At 38.1% G+C, this 26397-nt stretch overlaps 2 protein-coding genes across 4 annotated transcripts; one reads left to right on the plus strand and one right to left on the minus strand.

Moving 5' to 3' along the window:
• On the minus strand, positions 1 to 26363 carry LOC124159513 (phosphoserine phosphatase). Of its 3 annotated transcripts, none has more exons than XM_046535371.1 (6): positions 26202 to 26363; positions 25544 to 25704; positions 13672 to 13806; positions 12225 to 12370; positions 1941 to 2102; positions 1 to 857 (listed from the first exon to the last, which is right to left on the minus strand). In XM_046535371.1, the coding sequence occupies exons 2-6, from the start codon at positions 25681 to 25683 to the stop codon at positions 763 to 765; spliced, it is 678 nt and encodes a 225-aa protein (XP_046391327.1). In that variant the 5' UTR covers positions 25684 to 25704; positions 26202 to 26363; the 3' UTR covers positions 1 to 762. The 3 variants fall into 3 exon arrangements, with proteins under 3 accessions (XP_046391327.1, XP_046391329.1, XP_046391328.1); XM_046535373.1 differs by having other exon boundaries at positions 25544 to 25706; positions 26205 to 26328; XM_046535372.1 differs by lacking the exon at positions 26202 to 26363 and adding an exon at positions 25907 to 26160.
• On the plus strand, positions 9395 to 11595 carry LOC124159511. The gene is made up of 2 exons (XM_046535369.1): positions 9395 to 9655; positions 9790 to 11595. The coding sequence occupies exon 2, from the start codon at positions 9803 to 9805 to the stop codon at positions 11531 to 11533; it is 1731 nt and encodes a 576-aa protein (XP_046391325.1). The 5' UTR covers positions 9395 to 9655; positions 9790 to 9802; the 3' UTR covers positions 11534 to 11595.
• Positions 26364 to 26397: the final 34 nt, after the last annotated feature.

Raw genomic sequence — 26397 nt, forward strand, 5'->3', positions numbered from 1 at the left:
TAAATGGATAATTTTTCCACTTGCAGAATTTATTTGATAATACCTCAAAAATTATTCCAGTGGTGTGCCACAATGTTATTTTTACCACATAATTCTGGTGTGCTAAACATATGAGTTTTTTTTTTATCAGAACAAATTGATATTCTAGGGCTTCTATTATGAACAGTTTTTACAGCCAATGAGAAGATATACTTACTTACACGTTGCAGAAGACTTTTCATTCTTCAACACAATATTCCTTCCCATGAATAATAATAGCATGATATATCTTTTCACATTTAACATAACCATTAACATAAAAGGTATAAATATGTATAGCACCAATATTCTCAAATCACATATTCCACAACAGCAAATGGCAAGCTGTTGATATAGCCAAGGACTTAGTGCATTTTTTGTTTGAATATTAGTTAATTATTCTGTATTTCCTCTGGAATTATGTATGTTTAGTTTCTGTAATTCATTAAGCTGTAGGTATATCTATATTTAGTAGTTGAACATTACAATAACTTTCAATTGCATAAATTGAATCATGTGGAAAAATATCTTTGCATAAACTAATGTTTATGTGTAAGTTAACATAACATGGATAACCCATATTTTTTATTGTCAGTCAATGTAGTTCAAATGCATAAAAGGATATTTTGGAATTTTCATGAAATATTTTTCTCAATTCTCAGAATCTAAAAAATACTGTTTCTTTATATGTTAATAATGTTCTCATCTAAAATTGGAACTACAAAAATATTTAAAAAATCTCCATTAGTTGGAAATAGCCTCTATAAGCTCATTAAAATCAGTGACAAACCAGAGAGCACCCTTCTTCACTTCGGCACGCACCACATTCCCACCAAAACCTGTGGAAAAATTTTGAAAGTATACTAATAGGAGTTTAACCATTTTAATAAATATCGCGCAACAACCAGAATAACTGTGGTACAGAATAGTTGAAATAATCCCAGCATGAGAAATTGTCTACATGGCCCTGCCATTTTCATTAACCCTTTCCTGCCGGCACCTACAGTAGAAAAATGTTTTCGTGCTACAAGTAGCATAAAAATATTTTAAACCTTTCCGTATGGCTCTTTTTTGGGGGTGAGTTTCCTGGGTACATATTTTCGTCCCGCATATTTGGGGCCCAGCTCAATATGGCACCCGTCCCTTACCCCGAACACTGGACTTCACCCTCTAACCCTATCATAGCACGAATCCACGGTCAACTTATTGCGTTACCAGTGTTTTTTTCAACCAAACATTGTAGTTGATTTTAAATGATTTACTCTTCTAAAAGAATTACTAACGTTTTTTTAAGTGTTGTGGAATTTTAAACGGGTTTCTAGCGTTAATAACAACAAAGTTATAAATATAAGGTAATAAGACTATAAGTCTGGAAATACGTTATTTTTAACGCTAAAATTCCGTTTAAAAATTGCTTGGGCACAAAACAAAACGAAGAATTCATTTAAAAGTATAAAAACATAGTAGTATGCAATAAAACATATCTCTGAAAAAAACTATTGAAAACGTAACTACTATGCAACGGTTTCCTGCGGTGAGGACGGTTATAAATGAGTGGGAGGGTTGGGCTTTATTGCCTGGGAGTGGCCCTAAGGACTCGCTAAGCTGGATCTCAGGCCGGGCCTCAATCTATCGGACAATTGCTACCTCTGCGGTCACTTCCCTTCCCTCGCATCGGCCAGAGCCGACGTCCGGTCGTCTGCGTTGAAAAATCCACGACAGCTATACCCGACGTCAGATTATCTGCGTATGAAAATGCCCGTCGGCTCCACCCGACGTCCGGCGTGAAAGGGTTAATTCAAATTTAGCAGCTTACATTGCCAAGTTATTCACCAAATTTCTGTGGCACAGTTGCCATTCACATTCAAACTTCAGACCCTGATGCCCTTGAGTTACACAAAGACTGAATTTTGAGTAATTACCAATGAATGCATCAGCAGGTGGACAAGCCTCCATGTCAGTAGCTCCATCACCTATGAGGACCAATTTCTGGTACCCAAACGATTTTTTCAGCTGCTGAATTACAACTCCTTTGCCACCACTCCTAGATGTGGGCTGCTCTTCATCAAAGCCAGCATACTCACCTGAATGGAAAATATGAAATATAATTCAGCAATGGTAAATAAAATACAAGAAATTCAATCTCACTCTAGATGTTGAATAAAAAACTGTGCAGATTTCAGATAAATAATTTTAATATTGACCAGTATTGTAGCAGCGTCATCAGGTGCAAATACAGGAAAAGGCTTTCCTGTATTCTTTGCTTTCAGTTGACATCATGCCTCATAGAATATCTCTTAGTCAGATGATATACACTCTGTAGACATCAGTCAAGCCAGCAAGAGTTGTCTCATGATAATGAAAGAAGAGAAGGGGTGGAGAGTACTCTGCAGACTGTGCGTACAATTCAAGTAGAATAGTTCCCCCCCTGGTTTTGAACCCCCCCCAAACAAAATTCCAGGCTACCCCACTGCCATCGACTGCATTTAAATTTTCCTCACTCACGTTTCCCCCTAATTTTGTCACTTTCTCATCGCATACCGACTTGTGTTTCACCCGAAAATGCAGTGAGGTATATTTAGCACTTCCTCGCGATAGTTTCACGCTACAGTGCACGCACGTAGCATCCACTGGTTCTCCTCATCCCAATAGAAATGTTTCTACACAATAAAAGGCATTTTTATCAGTATTTCATTAAATTAAATAGCAACAATCAGCAACACAATTAACAGTAATTAAAACAGCATTAACATCACGTGCGACGAGATACTTGACCACTCAGCATGAGGAAGGGGTGGGCAGCAGAAGCGAGTAAAGGAGAGGTGGAGGGGAAGGAGTGTGCTTCCTCCGTATTTTAAGCAACGAGGCTACAAATGAGGGAGTCAAGGATGAACAAGTCAGATCTTGCTTCAGTGACGTCGTTGCCTTCAAAGCGAAGCCAGGCAAACTAGCATTTGTCATCTAGAAACAGAGAATTGAAGCAGGTAGGCCAAAAAAGGTCAGTAGGTGAGACGGGGTAGGGATGAAACACACTTCAATTGTTCTCGTGATATTTGATATTTTCCTTGGAAGACAATGATTTATGGTCCGTGTGATTTCTGAAACAAAAAAACCAACAGAGGCACTGGCTGATGGACGGCCGAGGGTGGTTTTCTGAAATCTGCAACGTAGTTACTTTTGACGTGGTTATTATCCTATGACGCTGAGATTCCCCCAATGATTGTTCAATCTCTTGGGAAGAGTCACACTTATGTGCCAGTCGTATTTTGCCTTTTTTATTTTCCACGGCTGAAATTCTCCTACGTAACCTCTGCGAGAGCTTTCAAACAAAACGGTTCATGAGTAGGACAAGAATCGCATGCGATGCCGCATTCGAAGAGAGAATCGAAACTCTTTCCACCCTTATGGGGCATTCACTGAAGCTATTATTTAAAATTTCGGATCCACATCCAACGTCTTCCGCGACTTTGGATCCGATGTATCTGATGAAGGGCAATATCCGTGGATATTTGGATCCAAGGTATCTGATCCGACCATCCCTAAAATGTACCCTTTCTTTCATTATCTGTTTTAATGATGTATTGAACCCTTCCTTTGATGAAGGCTTTAGTTCATCTCTGACCATAGGCATTCATTATCATTTCTGTCCAGGTAACCTTATCCTCAACCTTTATATCAACCCAAACACCTCTCATGGGACAAACTATATCTACTGTAAACTCTACCGCAGTGGACTGCTCCTTGGTTGTACAGGCAATGTGATTCAGTACACTCCTTTGTATCTACTACCGTGCACCGCATGTGTGAGTTGAAAAAAGCATACATTCTAGGATGATTATTATGTATAGTGTACCATTTATGGTCAGAGATGGAAGTAAATTTTCAGCAACGTGTGTGGAGAATTTGACGTTCCCAGAAAGTTAATGATCCAAATTATTGTTTGATCATCTAAATTGATTAAGCTGATGCTACAGTTAAATATATAGAAATAAAGTATGTATGCTTAAGTTCAGCTTATACCGTATATCTCCGAATATAGTCCCCCTCTGAATATAGTCCCCCCCCCTAGTTTTGAGACCCCAGTTTTGGGAAAAATTTTAAAATGCAAAGGAAGGCAGTTTTTCTGTGGTTAGCAAGTTAAGATTCTAGAGTCAATAAAAACTATTTTTTTCTGTGAATAATAAGAACAAATCTGTTCACACATTTTCCATCACAACAAAATAACTATTCCTAAAATATGTTGTTATCCATTGCATGTATCAGTAATTTATAGTTCCTTAACCAGATGTAATGAAGAAATGAGAAAAATTTTCAAGTATCCAAGGCTATTGTATTTTTTTTAAACACTAGCAAATTATTAATATTTTTGATTTCCAAATGACTACAGACAATGTAAATATATAAGCTTTAACATAAAGCCCATAAAGAGTATTGCATTTGGCCCTCAAACTTCCTTAGACCCAGTGTAACACACCCATCGCAAGTCATGTCAAATCCAAGTGACTAGAAGAATTTAGGAAATCTAAATAAAATTGTGTTAAATAAATTATAAATATTATAAAAATATTGCCATCTAATGCCTGCTAAGCAAAATAATTAAACTACAGGACTTACAAATATCAAAGTAATAAAATTAAGAAATAAACTTTTTCCACCAAACATAAACACTGAAAAAATATGTTATCAATTGTCAATGCATCGTTGCGAATCATTGCATAAGTTACACAAAGAGTTTCTGCTCTGCATTTGCGCACAAATTCGACGATATTTTCCTCTAATTCTATGAATCTGCCGCATCGAGACCCCCGAAATGACTTCCGCGATGTATTAGCGCTTTGCAATCTTTCCAAAGACTTTCTTTCCATGCCAAATTTTTCAGCCGTCATATGAATACTATGATTTACGGCGCATTTTGCAACGGCTATGTTTAAATTGGCATCGAAACTCCGTCTTTGCTGGCTTCTAATCTGCCGCAGGATTGATCCTCATCTTTCTACTTGATCCATCACCTCACTGTTGAACGTAAAATTATTTTTATTAAAGAAAATATCGCGAAAATAATTGCGAAATATTATGTGACGTAATTTATCGATCCTACTTACCCTGGCGAATTGAAGATATTCCTCCATAAATTGATCGCACTTTCGATGCTGAGTCGCTGGATTTCGATCAAATGCAGTAATGCCGGCGCTTCTGGTTTAAAGCCATTGATTATTGCGCCTTTTCAGAAACAAATGCATAACCATTGCGCATTCTTGTTCTGTGATGGCGGTAAAGGCAGTGGTTGTAAACACGAACCGCACGGGCACATGGACATGTAGCTACGGCCGCAATGAAATGCGAAATCGTCACGAAAGGTTTACTTTATCTGTTTATTTTTCGCAATGATTTAAATCGTGTTACTATTAAATGAGCGACGGGTACATATACTATTGATTCAATTCTAGTGTTCGATTAGTGTGATAGTGTGTGTTTAGTTTTGATTTTAATTATTTATTGTTTTGCGTCATAAAGAGATCAGTGTCGATTGAATTATTCTAACAATACTTTTCCAAGAAAAATTAACGGCTACCCCATGGATTCCGTGAAAATGCGTATTCGATATGCTATTTGAATCGGAAGAATTGTATCTTTACAACATTTGTGGCAAAAATTGTCTTAATTTCCGGTAAAACGTGGCAGTATATAGTCATACCTTCGATTATAATCCTCATAAATATACTCAAATAGAAATACTACGAGAACATTAGCCATTATGCCGTTATTTATAACTTGATGGTCACCTTTAGTATGCTTAATTGGATTACACTCGATTATAGTCCCCCCCCCTTACTTTTCCTCGGCCATTTTTGGAAAAAAAGGGGGGACTATATTCGGAGATATACGGTATTTCAGGTCTATGATGTGGTCATGACAGGATGGAGCTGACATGCAGAGGATCTCAGCAAAGTTTATTGGCCAGGATATAGAATCTTCAGATAAGATTAATCTGAAGTCAATTGACAAGATTGGGCTGGTGGTTGAGATTTTGTAGCTGTTCAGTCAGATTTGCGTAGCACTGCTTACTAATATGCATATGGTGAACTATTTAGCCACAAAACAAAAGGAGTATACATACGTGTTTGTCCTATCCTTCATCACGACCATAGACGGATTTAGGGGGGGGAGGCACGGGGGCACATACTCCCCCAGGTGCTTAAAAAATAGACAAGATACATTTGTCATTACGTTCTTTTGTGTTGTGTATTACGGAGCCTCAATCATTTAATTTAATATTAATAACCTTCATCTCAAAATAAAGAGAATATTTTCTACAGTAATAGGGAAGTGCACTGATTTTTTTTTATTGCTGAATTTGAAAGTTTAGCCTGAAAAAGAAACATTAGTGTAGTCACTTTTATTTCCTGCATCTGGGGTATGCACTTTAAAACGTTTTGAAAGTCGGAAAATTTCATGTTGCGCTGAAACACAGTGCCTCCATCTTGATTGAGATGTGACGTCACAAGGCAGTAGTCACAAGTGGAGTATCGCTGTATTAGATTGCCGTCGCCTTCTTTAGCGCGGCGAGAGTTTCCGGGAATCGGTGGAGTTTGCTTCCTAAAAAAGTCGTCTAGTACCGAAAACATGAATTCAAAATAGAATTATAAATGACTTTTTGTTCCAAATTTCATCTCGACGTCAAAACAAAAGCCTGGAGAAGATATTCATTCCCATGCCTTAAGCACAAGCTATACGGAATAAATGGTTCAAGGCTGCTCCTGACTCTTACCTATCGATGATATTCTGTTTTGAAGTTCATTTGAAGGTATTGTAAGATCAAATTGATATTTATATTATAATAATTTACTTAGTAGGTACCTCCGTCACATCAGAAAGTATGTTAAGTCAAAATATAGCATCTTCCGCGTAGACCTACGTAATTTATAAACTGACAGTAGTTTGGTTAAAGAATTATGGCGCGACTGTTATTTTACACGACCTGGCAAAATGCGTACTTTGCCCATGATATGTGCAGATATGATAACAAACGATTTTTGTTAAAGTTAATCTTTATTTGTTGAAATTAGTACATTTATAGGTGATACAGATATAAAGGTACAAGGTTGAAATCCTTGGTTTTCAAAGATTGACGTATTTTATACGCCAGCGCGCCCGGTCCAGGGTTATCAACTTTTATTTCATCCTATTTGTTAATTGAAATTATATTTCGGTATGGTTCTTTTAGCACTGCTACTGAGGTAAACTAGTAGGTACTGAGTAAGTTAACTCCCTTTGGAGTAATGTGAATTACAAGTGTTCGAGATATATGGCATTTTATATTCACTTTGCGTTCTTATTAATTATGTCTGTACGCATATTATTGCTTGCCGCGAGCCATTAATGGTATGTGCTCTTGCAAGAGTGGTTTTCATTTTTAATGTGGAAGTTGGTCAGTATAAGCAAAGAAAAAATTAACATTATAGCGCACACCAATCCTTGTAGTCATCGTAGCTCTGCGTTTGTAATGACACTGCTAAAATACCTAAACGCCATTATGATGATAAAAAAATTGTCTTATGTCAATGATTGCTGCAATTGTAATTAATGATAAACTTGACGCCATATGATAACAATGAAGACAACAAAAAATAATGCCATGACATAGTATTGAACCCTGGTCTTTAGGGTGGGAATTCGTACAGGCTACCACTACCCCATCCGACCCATTAGGTGACGGAGGATATTTTTAATTTATATATACGCCTTGTGAAAAGGAACGCATGAAAATTAATTAATTACAGCCTAACTAAGGCCCTAATTGAAAAAGATGGAGCAAGGTACGAGGTCTCCCCTTGTTAGCCTTAACGTCTCGCATTTCTATGGAGCGTTGAACCTGTCCTCCTTTTTCAAAAATTCAGTGACCATAAATACATCAAAGTTTGGTATACCATTTATAAATCGTTGGAATTTTCCTTCTCCCAACCAAGATTATCTTTCCTGAACCCATCCTGGACAACGAACCATTGCAACAACCAGCCAGCACGGAAATAAGGCTAACATCCCATGATTCTAGTTGTGAAGGGCAAACGATCCGGCCGGCGTGAATACATACGCAACGAATAAGTCTTGCAGCAAACGTCTTAAATAGGTTTATTAGTTTGACTCGGTTCTTACAAAAAAAAGGTTTTGGCATGATAAACGGCATTGTGCCAAAATATACCCAGCGAAAATAAATAACATTACCTATTTATTAAAGATTCAATGTGCCATTCGTACTACTCTTTCCAAACTTGAAGTTGACACGTAAATGAATATTAATATATTACGCAATGATGAAGTCATTTACTCAAAAGAGAAGCAGCCACATATATATTCTGAAGATATTTTATGACAGCAAAAAATGGATACCCTCAAATTCTGTAATTTTTCTATGCAATAATAGCGGTAGAACTAGACGGCGTAGAAGTTGCCTTCTGCTACTGCCTTGTGACGTCACGGCCAATTTTCAACATGGACACCCGTTTTAGCGGCCTTTGAATTTTTCCATATTTCGTACGGTCATCTCGAATCAAGTATTCACTCTTAGGATTTAAACTGTGGTTTTACGACATTATGTTATTCTGAACTCTAATTTAAAAAATGTGTTTGGTGCATTTGAAACATTAGCGTACTTCCCTATTGTTGTACATATTTTGTTTTTAATCTCAAATATAAAATGACCTATCAGACCCTTTTGCCCCCCCTCCTCCCCCCCTAGAAAAAAATCCTGGATCTGCCCCTGATCACAACTATGCATTTGCTTGGATATAAGCATTCAGATATCACCACTGTGTGATATTGTCTTATTTTTGCATTATTAGATTCTTCATTTCTGTATAAAACATCCTTACTTATCAATTATTGCTTGCTTTGCTGGTTCTGGCAATGCAAGTGACGATTTCCACATGTACCAGCATTGCCAGAGGCAATAGCCAGCAATTGATATCAGTCATCAGGCAAGAGAAATTGTATCTAAATAAAAAAATCTTCCGTGAAAATCTGGTACATGAACGCTAAAAAAGCTGGTATGCACATTAAAGTGAACATTTAAAAGAAATGTAATTGACTGCAGATGCTGGCACCAACGTACAACCTGTCGTGTTCATTGCTGGCTGCTCTTTTCGGTACTGGTCGTTTCTGTGACAGGATCTATTAGGATACACAGTACCCTGCACTGACATTGCCGGTGTACCTACAATGGCCTAAAACAACTATGCCCTTTCTTAAAAAAATTTGGAGCATTTTTATTGTTTGAAATATGTACATTCTTTCTTTCCATGGGAATTCTAAAAACCTTCACCAAATACCTTTACTTAATGCAAGACTTGCAAGGATGCTTGTTAGATACGATTTATGAGTACCGTAAGTTGGGGCGAGTTCGGACACGCGGGGCGAGTCCGGACGATCGCGCCGGCTGATGCTTACATTGTATTTCCTTCCGACTTTCGCTTTGTAATACACTGTAATCATGGCTTTAAGACAAAGAAAGGTACAATGTATCATATTACGTATAAAAGCGATGGATCTGTCGCTTTTGGTCGCAGTTCATCCGATTAGTTTGCAGCGCAACATTAGAGTGAAAAATCTTACCGGCGAAAAGAAACATCTCTCCTCTTTGGTAAGTACTTCTGAATATAATAATACTCAATTCCTCCAAAAGCTGTGCTATTTCTCATTAAGTGTGAAAAATTTCGTGTAAATATTTCGAATACTCTATTTATTAGAGCGCGTTATTTGATTTCATGCACCTAGCTCCGAGGGCAGAATGGTGAGAAATTACGCAAGGGTCGTTGGAGGCCGGCGCTCACACGGACACGACAACCAACAAATTGAGAAGGCTGTTGAGGCTGTGAAATCTGGAAGAATGAGTCTTCGGGGGGCCTGCAAGGAGTTTGGAGTGCCAAAATCCACAGTTCACGACATATTGAAGGATAAACACCCAAAGAAATCTGGAGGACAAACGGTTTTATCCGCCAAGGAAGAGGACCAGCTAGCGCAAGGGATTCTCAAATGTGCCGAATGGGGCATTCCCTTGCGAGCAATAGACTTAAGGTTAGTCGTTCGGGAATACCTGAACAGGATGGGACGAAAAGAAAAAGTTTTTAAAGACAACTTTCCGGGAATGGAATGGGTTCGTGGTTTCTTGTCAAGACGGCGGGAACTCACCGTGCGTTTGGGAGAGAACATTAAGAGAGTCCGCGCAGCAGTGACAAGGGAAGTTCTGGAAAAATACTTTAATAATTTAGAGGTGGTTTTAAATGGTGTTCCTCCGGAAAATATTGTCAACTACGATGAGACTAATTTCAGTGACGATCCTGGAAAGTCCCGGGTGATTGTTAAGAGGGGGGAGAAACATCCGTCAGTGATTAAGGACACCAGCAAAACGAGTGTTTCTGTAATGATCGCCGCATCAGCGAGCGGGGAACTTTTACCCCCATACACGGTATATAAAGCCGTTCACTTGTATCCTACCTGGGTAGAAGGCGGCATTGAGGGATCGAGGTTCAATAGGAATATTAGTGGATGGTTTGACATCACAACCTTCGAAGACTGGTTCACCACGACGTGCGTGCCATTCTTCAAAAACAGGCAGGGGCCGAAAGTTATGATTGGGGACAATCTATCGAGTCACCTCTCGGTGGAAGTAATTAGGAAGTGTGAAGAAATGGGAATAGACTTTGTCATGCTTCCACCTAATTCGACCCATTTATGCCAGCCCCTCGATGTAGCTTTTTTTAGACCTCTCAAAATTGCATGGCGAAAATGTTTAGACCAGTGGAAGCGCAAAAATCGTGGCGTTCTTCCGAAAAGTGAGTTCCCCAGGTTATTAAAGTCTGCCTTTGAGTCCATGGGATCTTCATTGTCTCCCAATATTTGTGCAGGGTTTAGAGCCACGGGAATTTTTCCATTCGACAAAAGTCGAGTCATTAGTAAAGTCCCCTCTTTAAATCCAAAGGAAAATTCTGACGCAGCCTCCGATGCTTGGTCCAACGCATTTCTGGAGATGTTAGCATCATCCCGCGCAGAAACACCAGAGGGTAGAAAATCGCGGGGGAAGAAACTAAATGTTGAAGCAGGAAAAAGTGTGAGTGCTGAAATTAAAAATGAATCTGTTTGTGATGATGTGGTTGACATTTCCTCAGAGAAAAATCTGTATGTTGATGAGGTTTTGGCATCGCATGTCAACAATGAAGTCGATTTTGAAATTCCCGGCTCTCTCACAGAAAATTCGTTCGTGTTATTAAAATTTGGGACCAATAAACGAGATAGGCTGTTTGTAGGGAAAGTGATTGAAGTCTGCTCCAACAAAAAAATCCGTGTGCAGTGCCTTCGAAAAAAAAATACAGCGAAGGAAACTTATTTCAGGTTTCCAGATGTTGCTGACGAGTGCATAGTGGGAAAATCGCAAATTGTTCGTCAGCTTGCTCCGCCAAGGGACTTGCGAAGGGGCCGCTTCGTTTTTAGTTCTTTAAGTGATGTTAATGATGTCGATTAATATGTCAAATTTTGTATCTGATTGTCATTAAAAATTCATTATTAATACTGGTGAAAAATTGATATTATTGTAAATTTTTTCATTTCCGTTTTCATCGACAACCATTTCGAGGCCTCGGAATTTAACCTGAGCTATTCGGTCCGATTGAGAGTTTAACCTAAAGAAATTTCTTGTTTCAATGATACTTATTTCATACCAAAGAGTTAAATTAAAACTCCGTCTGTATTTAATGTATAAAATTGACGCGAAATGCCACCATATGTTAGTCCACATCTATCAATGCAACGCTCGCGAGATATGCGATTCGCTTTTCAATTTCAACAAATTTGCTGATAGTAAAATAAAAATAAAAGCTCATAGTTGCCGTTTAACATCATCAAGATAAGTAGAAAGTAATATTTTTAATAAATTAACATGTTTTAAGAAAAATATTTCGTTCACAACAACATTAACGCTAACAACTCGCATGCGTCCGAACTCGCCCCAAAACGTGAGGCTTGTTCGAATGGTGTTATTGATCATTTTTCGAAGTTAAATCTAAGACAATATCTTATGATTCCTTTGCTTAGTATTTTCAAAGGATTAAGGATTTTAAATTTCGATTTTCACGCATTTTGACAAGTTTTTCGATGCGTAAATCGCATTTATATGTAAAAAAGTGTCCGAACTCGCCCCAACTTACGGTACTTACCATTGAAATAAAATTTTAGCCTGTTGGCATATATATTTTCAAGAGGGATGTTCAGTTTTTTAGCAGCAGGTAAAATCAGGCTACAGAATCCACCAGATATGAGATAAACAGGAACTTTACGTTGATGTAATGTTGACACCAAACGCCTGTAGAAAAAAACAATAGAGAAATTATTAGAATAGAGAATAGAATTAGTAGAATAGAAAAGAGAACAATAGAGAAATTAATAGAACTTGCATTATTATTTCACTTGTGAGAAATAAAAAAGCAAAAATATTAAAAGAAGGTAGTAAATTCAGTTTGACAGCAAAGACAAGGTATATAGGATACAGTCAATAAGCCTCCAATAAAGAATGCTGTAGAGTAAGTGAGCAATAACATTCACCATTATAGAAGAATTCAAGTACTTCATAAGACACTGCCTAACTTACAGTTTTAGTTAGAAAATAAACTGGGCAAAGTTTATCTGTGAGATTGTTATTATGCCTTACCCAAGACAAATTAGCATCAGTGGTCACACCAAGAACCTTAGTACAAGAGGCATATAAAAAGTAAGTCTCCAAGGCCTGCATGATTCCGTATGCAGTGCTACCCGAAATCAGGCTACCTTGTCGTGTTTGTAGGTCCTTCCCTCTTCAAGTCACTTTAGCAGTACCACATTAGCAAGCTCATAGTTGGCACAGCATCTATTCACTATAGAAGCCAAGTGCAAACTGCTGTCTGTCGTTTACTTTTTGCATGCGAAGGTTGCTCCGATTGAAATTCATCGGATATTGGAAGAATTTACCGCTGGGTGCCTAAACGTTCATGATGAGGAGCGCTGTGGCCAGCCGTCCCATAGAATAGAAATTGTACGGAGAGTGAAGGAGCTTATAAGCTCTTTCCAGTGGAAAAACCTTTTAAGCCGTCAAACTCTCATCGAAATGGCCAAACAACTAGAGCGTCTGTGTAGCAGAGACCATTCACTCTATTTTGGTCAATAGTCTGCATTGCCAAAAAATGTCGACCAGATAGGTCTAAAAAAAAATGATGACTGAACTGAATGCCAAAGGAACAAAAGCAGAAGTTTGTTCACTGTATCCAGCATTTTCTTGCTGGTTTTGAAGGGGAAGGTGAAGAATTTCTTCACTCATTGGTCGCAGGGGATGAACAATCACAAGCATAAGTGCAAATATACAGTAAGGGTTAAATTTGAAATTAAAAAATGTTTTGGCTCAGCCAAAATTCTAACCCAGATCTCTTTAATTTTCGGTCGGGTATGCTAACCAGTTACAACTCCAAGCCATCTTCTTATAGGTGATACATTTCTAATGAACCAAATGTTAACATTGTACAGCAGCTGACTGCAGCAACATTTAATAACACCTTTAACAGAAGTTTTTCACTGAAAGGAATGATGGAAAAAATGTATTTAATAATTGCTAGTCACACTAATATTGTAACTTACTCAATTCCTGGGGTGAGGTTCACTGGATGCGACTCAAGAAACTGTTTCACCAATTCCAAACTGGGTCGAATGATATTAAGTCTCATGGAAAGGGATTCTCTAAAATCCATGCTTCCTTTCATAGCTTCATTTGTCCTAAAGGCAAAGAGAATAAAGGAACACTATTTATGATTGGAAAAATTTATAATTTAGCAGCTTATTCAAGACTGAACTGAATTTACAGAGACATGTGAAGGCTTACATTCATAAGAGTGTAAGTAACATTTTTCTTTTTAATTTATTTAGTATCTTCATCTGTTTGCCATTCAGAGCTTTAAATTGGAGCCAGTACCTTTACCTAATGAGGAATCTGTGAACTAGAAGGTTATGAATCTGTACACACCCCATTTTGATTGTCAACAGGCTTGGGTTAATCCACATCCTATTTAAGATGCTAACTAAAAAAAAATAAAATGGCAATTACACCCTATTGAATTAACCTTTTCCCTACTAAAGACGAAAATATGCGTAGCAGCAAATGTTGTCATAGATATTCCTCCGCAGGTGAACGAATGCGGAATATACATGTTTCCTAGCTCTCTGCTTTTTATGATGGCCGCAGGTGTGCGATGTCTTTGTTTTGGGACCCAACGCTGTAGGGCTTAGGCACAGAGTAGGGATATACAGAGAGGACAAAACGGCTGAAGGCAGTAATCAGCTCATTGCACATTTCACCATGTTCTAAATAAGGAAACGTGGCTTGAGTTGCTATTTGGTTGCTATCATTCGCGTTTGGCATGGAGTGTTGTCGCACAAATTTTTTTTTATTCCTCCACTCTTCAATGCTTTCACGTAGTGTGCTAGTGTTTTAAAGAAGCATGGAAAATGAAGGAAGTGGAAAATAAGACGAGAAGAAAAGGTTTTGCTTGGTGTCCAGCCAATCAAAATATTCTCTCAATCAATTCTAAAATCAATATTCTCTCCTTTGACTTTTCTAAAGCTTTTGACTGTGTCAATCACGGTCTATTACTGCAAAAACTTGAAATTTTTGGAATTAGAGGTGCAGGCTACAAGTGGATTGAGTCTTACCTGAGTGATAGGCGACAAAGTGTTGTCCTTAGAAGGGATGGAACCAATTTTATGTCCCCTGAGAAAAAAATTGTCATGGGCGTTCCCCAGGGCTCAGTTCTGGGACCAGTTCTGTTCCTTTTATTTATAAATGACCTCCCAGATATGTTTAAATATGTACCAGGTGTACTTCCAGTATTGTACGCTGATGATACCAATGTTTTAGTGTCTGCCACATCAATGGAAAGCCTGACCTTAAAATCTAATGATGCAGCACGTGTCTTACAAGAGTGGTGTAATCAAAATTCTCTCCTCCTCAATGTGGAGAAATCTAATTTAATTTACTTTTGCAACAAGAATAAACAGCAATCACAGATCTCTGTCAAGACTGATGGTAAACCTATTCCACAAAACCTCAGTTCCTCTTTCCTGGGTGTAACTCTTGATAATCAAATATCTTGGGAGGAACATATTCAGAAGCTTCGCAGTAAATTGAGTTCTGTCTGTTATTTGATCCTGTCTATCCGAAAAACTGTAGATATTGATGTACTATTATCAATTTATTATGGTGAATTCTACTCACATGTAATGTTTAGTATACTCTTCTGGGGCCCTAGACCCAATTCCAAAATAATCTTCAAAATTCAAAAGAGGATACTGCGTATTATCGGCAAGGTGCCTGTTTATGCTCCATGTCGCCCTCTTTTTAAGAAATTCAACATTTTACCTCTCCCCTGTGTATATATGTATGCTGTAATTGTCTGTGCAAAAAAGAATCTTTCGAATTATGCAACAAATGGTGATTACCACTGTCATTATACAAGGAGTTCTACAAGCCTCCATCAAACATTTACAAGAACCAAGAACTCAAGTTATGCACCTTGGCACATGGGCCTACTGCTATTTAACAAACTCCCACCAGAAGTGAAGGGAGTCAAAAACATATATCTCTTCAAATCAAAGCTTCGTGAGTTTCTTTTGAAAAAGTTATTTTATTCTGTGGATGATTTTCTTCATCCATAACACCTTGCTTTTTACATGATGTATGGTAATACCTTGTAGTTTTTTGTATCTGTGTATTTTTTGTACCATAATTGACGTGTCCTATATTTGTGAGAACAAATCGCCGGACAAATAAATTATTATTATTATTATTATTATTATTATCACTGCAAAAACAATGCAGGCATGACGGAAGCAAAGTTGAGTTTCTTCAGTTTCCCTAAAGACCCTGTGAGGTAAGTAATTTCATATTTTTTCTGAGTTACATTGCTAATCGAAGAAACTAAACTTATATTCGAGTATTATTTTGCATGCGAAATGAAATTGTCGAAAAAGTTTAATAAGTACTTGTGGTGTTGGCGCAGGTCCAAGGAATGGGTGATTCGATGTCGTCGGTCGGATTTAAAAAACAAGACTGTCAGTTATTTACATAATAACTGCCGGATTTGTGCATACGATTTGGCATTCCTTGCTCTACCTTTATTAGTAAAGAAATAATTAGGCTATTTTGAATTTTAAACCTTTTTTCGGTGGATGGTAAGTCGTTAGCACTATTTGGTTTGAATTTACCGCATAATTTTACTTATTTTCACTATGGCCGCCGCGCGATTTTTCACTACATAGAAACCTATGGTAGAGCCACCTAATGTCCCCTCTATATATATCTACTCTGTGGCTTAGGCTTCACCCTCAAAATCCAGAAGCAGGTACCAGGACCCTTCATCTTGCATTACCCCTCTTAGCAGCAAAGGACCGTGGTCATACAATTTTTTATCCAGTCATTCTGCGAAATAAATATTAGTTCCTTTCTCAAAAAATATAAACCAAGAATTGAATTTGTCTTTTGAGCAGCGCTTACAATTTTTAAACAAAATTCTACAATAAATATTAACTTACAACTTGATTTCAGTATAAACATCAACATGGAAATCGTTGCTGCATTAAATGTGTTAATATTGACGGTGGAGCTTCGTTCAAAATTTGACAATTCTCAGAATAAAACGAGGAATTTAATTCAAAGCCTGCAATTTATGTTCAAGCAACAATTATCCATATAGCTAATTCATATACAGCATGATTGACCGCGAACCAATGCCGCTGCTAGGGTTATAAACCCTGAAAGGAAGGAGCCCAACCACCCTCGGAGTCCGAGATAATGCGGAATCCCCGCTAGGAAGGGTCAGAATAGGTTGGTGCTGAGAGGGTGTGATTATCTGCAACACCCTTCTTAACAAATGTCCACCAAAAATACTCCATACGGAGGGGGCGGAAGAATCTCTCGGGGCTCAGTACAGCAGTCATGCTGAGGCGAGAACTCCACCGTCTTGTAAGGATTAAAATTCTTCCATCTTATAGTGTTTTACAGGTAAAGGCACTTTGAACTTCAAAATGAAGACAAAATACAAATTTAACAATTTTTACGAGTACTTTCTTAATTTGCTCGCTCCTTCTTAAGCTATTTGAGGTGACAGTGTTCACCCTTTCACAAATAAGTTGATGACCTCAAGTACCCATATCACCTTTGTGCATGGGCAATCCATGCTTCATTATTGTTAACACATTTATGATTCATTCCCTTTGGGAATGTACAAGAACCAGAACTCTAATGATATCACTAATTCATGAAAATTTGGCTGCAACTTTTGCCTTTTTACTCTCTAAACATATTATAGAGTGGCTGCATGTGGAAGATTTTTTTAACCCCAACTTTCAAATTCACAATATGAAATATTTCAAAATCATAATTTTATATAATCTACAAAAATATCAAAATTGTGTTACAAGTTAACTTCGCTATGTTTTATATTATGTTCACATTACCAAAAATTAAAAATTCTAAAAATTGCACAGCGAAGAAAATGGCAAATGGGTGTATGTATGTATAAACTCTTTAAAATCTGAAACCCTTTCATACATTTTTCGACCTTACCTGAACAATTTAGCCAAAAAACAAGGACTACCAGAAGCAAAAATAAATTAATAATACTGTGTCACCGGGCCACCACATATCAAAATTCCTTTTATGTGAAATCATGTACTTATGGAATTCCATTCCTCAACATCTGAAGGGTATCATGACAGCAGATAATTAAAAAAAAAGATTATTCTTATTTTATTTGAATGAAATTTGATGTTCCGTAAACTGGGACAACTTAGCCACTTTTTGTCTTTTTCAACTGCATTCTTGTAAGTTCATGTACGGCAATAATTTAAAAATATTTTCAGCCATTACTCTTGGTCTCTACTTTCAAAATGTGTGAAAAAATTACAACCTAAGTAAAAGTTTATACGCTAAAATAATTGAAAATATAGTTGGCAAAGATTCTCTGGAACTGGGGCAACTTTGCCAACGGAGTTATATCCAGCGGAAACCTCAATAAAACAATGGAATAAATAATTTTAACTTAGAAAACACTTAAATATAGAATGGTGCACACAATAGGGTGGTTTCCTATTATTTTTTTATTGCCTTAATCGAAAGATTATTACTCCTGGAGTACGTATTTCACGCTTTTAGATTTTTAAATGGCAATATCTATTTTTCGCGATTAAATGAAAAGTGAAAATTTTCAAGCGCGCGAAAACGCGACGCTCAAGCATGAATGCCGGGAAATATCTCCGTACGTCGTATTTCTGGTTCCCCCTCCCGCCCGGTGAGGTGACCTTGAGGCGAGGCTTAGCACTGATACGTCGCAGGCTGCCAGCGGGTAGCTGAGTACCTTGCTGAAAGGTAGCGCTTGGCTTAAAAAAAGTTTATTAATACCTTATCAAACGAAGAAAACTTTCCGACCTTAGCCAGTTTTAGTAGGTGATTATTAAGACATGTTTCCCTGAGCTCTGTGCCTCATGCATGCATTGGTAACCTCAGACGATGTATAACTCCTATCCTCTCGTGTAGAAACTAGGTCCCTGTGACGTCACGTGGAGTGGAATCGCATGGGCGCCAATCTGGCCTTTTTCAAATGAGGATAAAATTTGACCCTTGCCATTCGTCTAAACCGGTATTTCAAAAACCAAATAATTTGTGTATTATGAATACACTAATGGTGGGTAACGAATCGCAATCAATGCCTTTCGTTTTCTTTGATGAAGGAAACTACCCTATTACTCAAAACACTGAACATAATATGCTATGGTTATTCCCCTAATTTTTCTTCTATTTACAAGGCCCTCCAATATGATTCTGGTGATCTGGTGTGAAGGTCAAGTGATCAAGTGTGATTTTTCCACGGTTTCTCCTGGGGTCACATTAATTTTCCGTCTTCTTCTCTATGGCGAACTTTTGTTTGGATTACGACGACAGGCTTGAGGATAATTAAAAAATGAAGCACTTACTCTTGTAGGAGTGTCATTACGATCAGTTTTCTATGCATCCGAAATTCAAGACTAAACTTCTTTGGGATTGAGTGGCACCTTGCTACATTTCTCGAACCCCGATATGATGAGTTCATTTTACCTTCTTAATCCAAAGCACTGAGATTGTTTTGCCAAAAGTGTTGGAAATGATCTATTTTCAAGACTTTTATAACTAGTAAAGTTTAACAATTTATGGTCTTTCAGTATGGCTCTCCATTTATTTTTACAAGGTTTGAAGACTGAAACATCAAAAGATTGTCATAAATTATTGGACGATGGCGTAAGAACACAAAACGAATCAATCATCAATCAATGGCATTAAAAGGCATTCCCCGGTCTGCATAAACAAGCACATGTTCGAGGATATCTTCTTCCTTATCCTTGCTCAATGCCGTCTGGCGCCCTGGATTCTTTGAATGGCGACACTTCACCTTACTGTCAATTGTCCTATGTGGAATATTATATTTCAGGACTGCTTTCCACCTTCTCATTTTATTATTAATCTCTGCAGTGACGGCAAGTTGCAGCGTATTGTCATCATAATTTCGATACCTGCGGCCTCCCCACTAGGTATTAAAGCGTCATGGCATCTGAACGGTCTATAAAACGAATATGAAAAGCGCACCCTTAGGAAAAAGTGTATTAGCAATTGAGAAATAACAATATTGTCAGTTGGCAAAGTTGTCCCATTTCCACCAAGCTTCCTAGTGCAACATTGCCAAGTTACATTATTAAACCTAATTACTACATACATTTTACAATAAAAAGCGATTCTGAAAGTAAATTCTATGCTCTATTGAACGATACCAGAAATTTTTACTTATGTTTGAGAAAATGGGCAGGACGAGACACTTAAATAGCGTACCAAAATATTCAGTTTGGCGCAACGAAAATAAAACACTATAAATACCTGAAAAAAAAACTTGTAAGACTACAAATATGTGGAAAGGCTATCACTCAATATATTTTGTGTGTGATGAAAACATAGACCCTTTCTTGGATAATTAGGGAACTTAGTAGGGAACCAAAGATAATATTTTCCAAAACCTGGCAAAGTTGTCCCACTTGGCAAAGTTGTCCCGGTTGACAGTTTATGTTAAATTATTGAAAGTCATCGTGCTTTTTTAAGAAATACTGTATTTTGTCTATTATAAATTATGAAATTTGCTCTGATGAGTATTTTTCTCTATGCATAAGGCAATTTGATGGCTATGTCAATATATTGAAAGTAGATCTGTTTTTCTCAAACTTGTGTATGTATTTACTCATGCTCCATAGGACAATCCTAGAGCAAATAAACATCTATCTCCTCCAACACTCACCATTTCCCAGCTCTCCACCCCTCTTTTACCAACTTCTTTCATCTTCCCCACCCCACCCTTTTCCTACTCTCCCCAAAATAAGTATAAATCGACTCTACTTAATACCATTGGTTGCCTCCCCATAATGCAGTAACATTGAAACCTGGGTCAAATTACATGTAATTTTTGTGGGAAATTGCACCTCAATTCTCATTTCATACAAAAATATATAATACTTGCTCTTGTTTAGGGCCTTCTTCTTCAAAACCCCACAAACTCTCTTCAGTGGTCACTTCCTTAATTCTTTCCACTCGGTAGCTGCTCAAGACAAGTTCATCATGGATACATTTTATGCCTTAATTTCCATTAGAAAATTTCAAAATTTTTTTCTCGAATTGCCTACCTCTTTGATTATTCATTTTTTAACAATAGCTACTGAGGGACATAAAGGCATTTTGCACGGGTAATTTACATTGAAAGGAAAATTCATTTCTGTAGGGGCATTGACACCGAAGTAGCTGAATTTCTTAATTCATGAGAAGTTCTTAAGTGAAAGCCGACTGTCTCTAATTGAGATTTTATCCAAAAACACATAAAAGGCTATACTGCACAAAGTAATCAATACAGAGATACTCTGAAACAATTGCTTTGTTCACAAGAAAAATGTTTTGCGTTGGTGCATTTGCTGCCATGTTTGGAGACCCAAGACCAACTGGATGCAAAGAAAAACAGTGGAATTCACAAGATGACGACATTGCCTAAGTGAAAACCTGGAGTGGATCTATCATTTTAACCCTTTCACTACTTATGCCTGAGATATCAAGTAGTATGTTCGTTGACCTGAGAGACAAAAACCAGAAATGGATTTTCCCAACAGGGATTTTCCAATGCAGGCGAACGAATGCCACAAATATCAGCCTCCCTTCTTTCACCCTTTTATGACGGTTGCGGGTAGGCCAAGCGTAAGTTTTGGGTACCAATGCAGCGGGGCTTGGGCCTTACCCTTGAACTAATGGAGCAGGCACCCAGACCCCTCATCTTACATTACCCCTCTTTGTGGTGAGGGACCCCAGTAATACAATTGCTAATTCCAGTCATTTTGCAAAATGAATATGTTTCTTTCTCAAAAAATATAAACTAAGAATTGAATTCTTTGTCTTTTGAGCAGCGTTTAGAATTTTTCAATGAAATTCTACAATAAATATTAACTAATATCTTGATTTCAGTATAAACATCAACATGGAAATTATTGATGGTTTAAATCTGTTAACATTGATGGTAAAGACTCGTTAAACATTTGACAATACATACAAAAAACCGATGAATTCAATTCTAAAACTGCAATTTATGTTCAAGCAACAATTATCCATGTAGCCAATACATATAAACAAATCATAAGTTGACACTGAACCTATGCTGTTGGTAGGGTTACAAACCCAGAAAGGAGGTAGTCCAACTATGCTCAGAGTAGAAGATAACGCAGATTCCTTGCTAGGAGGGGTCGAAAAAGGTTAAAGCTGAGAGTATTTCATTATTCACGGGACACTTCTCCTCCTAACAGAGGGTACGGAAGAGTCCAGCAATCATGCTAAGAACTCCAATGTCTCGAAAGGGTTGATGTGAGAGCCAACGAGAGTTTTTAAGATGTTGAAAACAATAGCCATACAAAGATCAACTTTACTATACACCTTGTCATGACCACCAAAGTGATTTTGAAGATATGTTACATTACAATCAAATGACCAATAGGATTGGAGTCGCTCGCTCAGACCTGCATTCATGATTCATTTAAAGAATTCAGTCAGTGGAACCAACAGATAAGTTGACGAGTGCAGTTTTCCCAAGGAGGTTGTAAATATCTGGAGGCGCTGTTTCCGAGTTTTTGGCAAGGTCGAAGTTCCACCATCTTAGTTTGACAATTTTTAGACTTTGTCTCCGACTGATATTTTGAGATGGCTAAGTTATACTCTGAAAATGTGTGAAATTAATTGAAAAATGCTACCATAATCATTAGTATTTCACCGGTGATTGTCAAAGGACTTTTTTCCCTAATTTGCAATAATTCTCTTCTTCATCCAAGCAGTACTCCACTATTGCAGGGTCCGCTGTTCTGCCAAGTCTTCTCCACTTGGCTGGATTCGCAATACTTCTATTAGTGTATAAACTCTGTGTCTGTTAGCCACTTTACTGGTGAGGATATCGTTGAAAATATACTTCATTACTGGTATGGTATTTGGAGGAGGCGACTGACAGCTGAGGTCATTTGCGCCATTAGGGAAGGGTGGAGAGAAACCTGGCGTCGGCATTGGCCTGCTCTTGACGAAAGGCGCCAAGGGGACCATGGCTTAACGTCCGATCCGACGGATGGAGTACTGCGCTTGAAAAGTCCTCCACACAACACTCAAGCAGGGATCGGGCAGTCTCTGCCACTGCTGGGATTTGAACTCGAGCCCACAGGGTGGGAAGCCAACACTCTAGCCACCACACCCACCCGATCCCCACTTCATTACTGTAATTGTTAATTTCCGTTGGCTATAATGAAATTCAATACCAGTATAAGTGCAGGTAAATGACTAGTTTACATACGAAAAATTTTATTTTAAGCTGAGCTGGTTGTAGAACGTAACCGTGGTGTTTGATAATAATTTTTCCCTGGGAAAAGATGTTTGAGTCATAACTTCACGAAGCCTACCAATGAAGTAAGAAGAAAAAGCTTTAAATTTTGTGCTCCATTGTTTATTTTAGTGTATTAGCAAGTTATGACCAAAAATTTCACCAAATAATAACCATTGACCCTTATGGAATAGTCAATGTTTTGGTCTAAGTGGGCGTCGTGGCTTGTCCTACCCAAGCACCCCCATTCCGGCCACACTTTGCTCCATGCTCGAAACCAGTGGTGCCCCCTCCACATATTTACAACCTCCTTGAGTTTTCTAGATACTCCATGTCTGTGACAAGTGACTACAGTTTCGAAAGCCATCCTACTTTTGTCTTCAGGTTGAAGTTTAGAAGCTCATTGTTTTGCCGCTTTATAGTGCTTTCCACCATTCTGCTGAACGCTGACTGGCTAACATTCTCTAATATGCGTTACAAATATTATTGTTTGTTTCATGGCTCTAACATGCACCTTGATCCACAAGCCCATGGCATGTTTTTCCAACATATGACTTTCCACTGGAGCATGGTATTTGATAAATGCCATCGTATAGCTTGCAAGATGCGATCATTTGGCTCAGGCACAACATTGTATATCTTGGTCACACAATTGAAACTTGGGTCCTTGTCATGTTTCCTTTAGGATACTGGCAATGCTTTCCGAAGTTCGTGCAATTTACAGAATGGTCAGGTGTGCTGGGGGTTTGGCCAGTTCCCCATCCTCAGTGGTATGGCATTCCATCGGTGGCCAAGTGTGTAGATCACAATCTTTTAGGCCCTTACCAGGACCCTTCTCTGATCGTAGCCATTCTTCTGAAGACCACAGAGGCCTTTTGGGTGGGATGGCTTTCGAAACTGTTGATACTCGAAACAGATGAACAAGGCTGGAGCGCCCAGGAAAACTTCACTCATCATGAACATCGCTGTGAAAGCCCTTGCAGGAATTTCAAAAGATAAATTAGGACAAAAAATTTCTTCCTCATTCAGCCACTCTCTCATAATTTTAAAATAAAAATCCCACAAAAATTGTTTCCCTCCTTTGATGAGTTGGTGACCACATTACAGTTGCGGTTCATCAACTCGTAGAGGGAGAACCACTCACCAGGGGAGTCAATCGACAGGAGTTGGTAACACCACTAACTTAACTGTGAAACAATTGAGGTATTTTTCACAGTGAATAACATGATAATTATGCGATGGATCAAAAATAGAAAAATGACACGTTTCCTTCTTTGCCAAACTATCGCAATCAACAATAAACAAAAACTGGTGACTGGCCCCTTAGATTCTCTAGTCTGAGATTTTATGAAACGAATGACTGAGCCAAAAGTGAGTGTTTCAAATGAGTTTTTAAAGCTGCCCATTTTCCAAACCATACACCCACATCACATTTGCCATTTACCTCCACAAGGCATTCCAGAGGATAATTAATGGTGCCCACTGCCCTGAAACATAGGCCCCTCCACTCATAAGGCCATTTTAGACAGGGCACATAATTGCATAATCTGACGTGTGTACAAAAGCATAGTCAAAATTGCATGGTGTAAAGGCAGTTTTACACAGGGGACGGAATTGCGCAGGTTAGAGCTGCATTTCTTTCTAAAATGACGTGGAATTGCGCGAATGCATGAACGAAATTAGAACGGGTTATTTCGCCATCTCGAATCCATGCATTCTCGCATGTGTTCTAGCAATTCACCGCTTTACACAATGCAATTTTGATTGCGCCTTCCCATGTACGTCAGATTGCACAATTCCGTGTACTGTTTAAAACGGCCTTAAAGTGGTGAATTGCTTGAATGCATGTCAGAATACATGGACATGAGATGGCACAATAGGCTGTTCTAATTTTGTTCATGCATTTGTAAGCCATAATGAGAAATCAATGCAATTCTGAACTGCACAATTACGTGTCCCTTATAAAACAGCATTTAAAATCAATTATTCATGCCACTCGTATCCAAAATCTTCAATTCGCAAACCCCATATTGGATTAATAAATAATAAGTGGAAACAATCCTATGTTCAGAAATAGATGCTAATTGTAAGCATCATATTGGCTTGGAATCATTGGAAACCTTGGCTATGAGTTTTTATGTTGAGAAAATATATTGTGGTTTATGCAAATGATTTCAATATACCTGTTTAGAACAAGCATTGTCCGTCACCATCACATTATTCAGAATATTATCATCACACTTACAAATGTGACCACTGTGTGTGAGCTGCGACAGCAGACCCTCACATAGTGTTTGCATCACTATTTTACACACTATGAGGGAATATTAATGATCAACAGCAAGAGTGCACGCATCGTAAAACAAGCACCCCCGAAGGCAAAAACATTATTATATTACGCTACAGATTCTATCTGAGGGATGTTTATACCAGGGGATAAATTAAGAAGCCCCATATTTAAATTGATAATGATACGCTGATGCAGTGAGCCTCGCCTTAAGGACATGGTTTTAAAGTGAACGGGTAACTGAAAGGCAACGAAAGATGCGCACAATTTTTTTACGTCCTCCGCTTTATAGCAAAATCTGGCAAGTTCGTCAATCCCTTCATCTGCACACACTGTAGAATCGACATCGAAACAAACGGCATCGGCATCCTTCCAGATTCCTTTGACAGCTTCGGTCGTTGACATTTTCAATTCAGTCTCTACGTGCTGTAAGTACAGAAAATCTCCACTAAATTCACAAAAATAATCAACGATAAAAGTTGATACTTTAGGAATTATTAAACGAATGCGGTTAAAATGAAAAAGAGTCGTAACAAAAAAAATCGCTATCGAGTGATCGTCAACACTGAATATTAAATGCTATGAAACAAGTTAGTATCTAATGAAATGGAAATAGAATTGACATTACCCCAAATTTTGAGATGTTATAGCGAAGTGCACTGCTACAGATTTGAAAAGCTGCAAGGTGCTAGTGAATCACAGATATAAAAGAAACAATAAGATTGACATTCACACTAGTAGATTTGATACTTAGTGCGCTGGAAGTAAGCCAAGTGCTTGCCCTCCTTGACCTAAGTCGGACTTCGATACCTATGAAAGCGACGTTATTGCGTTAATGCATCACACGTGAAACATACGCAAGAAACCAGCGTGACGATCAAATGTGACTTTTCAATCGCTGATTCTACCAACGTATACATTACCTATGTTTTCCCTTGCAATTCGTGCGCAATGAACCAACTGCACATTCGAGTTACGCTACACATTCAAAACCTGCTGAACCGCGAATAGCAAGGTCCGCTGCAATACTTTCATTGCAACCATAAAAACCATTCAAGTCTATTACATCTCCAACATCCCACATGTCAACTTTGATCTGGTGATCTCCTTTCGGGGAAA

The sequence above is a fragment of the Ischnura elegans genome, chromosome 5 (assembly GCF_921293095.1).
Source record: "Ischnura elegans chromosome 5, ioIscEleg1.1, whole genome shotgun sequence".
NCBI classification, from domain to species: Eukaryota; Metazoa; Arthropoda; class Insecta; order Odonata; family Coenagrionidae; genus Ischnura; species Ischnura elegans.

What these genes read in the sequence shown, in the direction of transcription:
- LOC124159511 (XM_046535369.1), top strand. Translation starts at nt 9,803, where the DNA reads ATGGTGAGAAATTACGCAAGGGTCGTTGGAGGCCGGCGCTCACACGGA.
- LOC124159513 (XM_046535371.1), bottom strand. Translation starts at nt 25,683, where the DNA reads ATGTCAACGACCGAAGCTGTCAAAGGAATCTGGAAGGATGCCGATGCC. An exon ending in GCGGAGGACGTAAAAAAATT is followed by an intron (nt 13,807 to 25,543) that starts GTGCGCATCTTT and finishes CTTTGCCTTTAG; the next exon opens with GACAAATGAAGCTATGAAAG. An exon ending in ACCTGCTGATGCATTCATTG is followed by an intron (nt 858 to 1,940) that starts GTAATTACTCAA and finishes ATTTTTCCACAG; the next exon opens with GTTTTGGTGGGAATGTGGTG.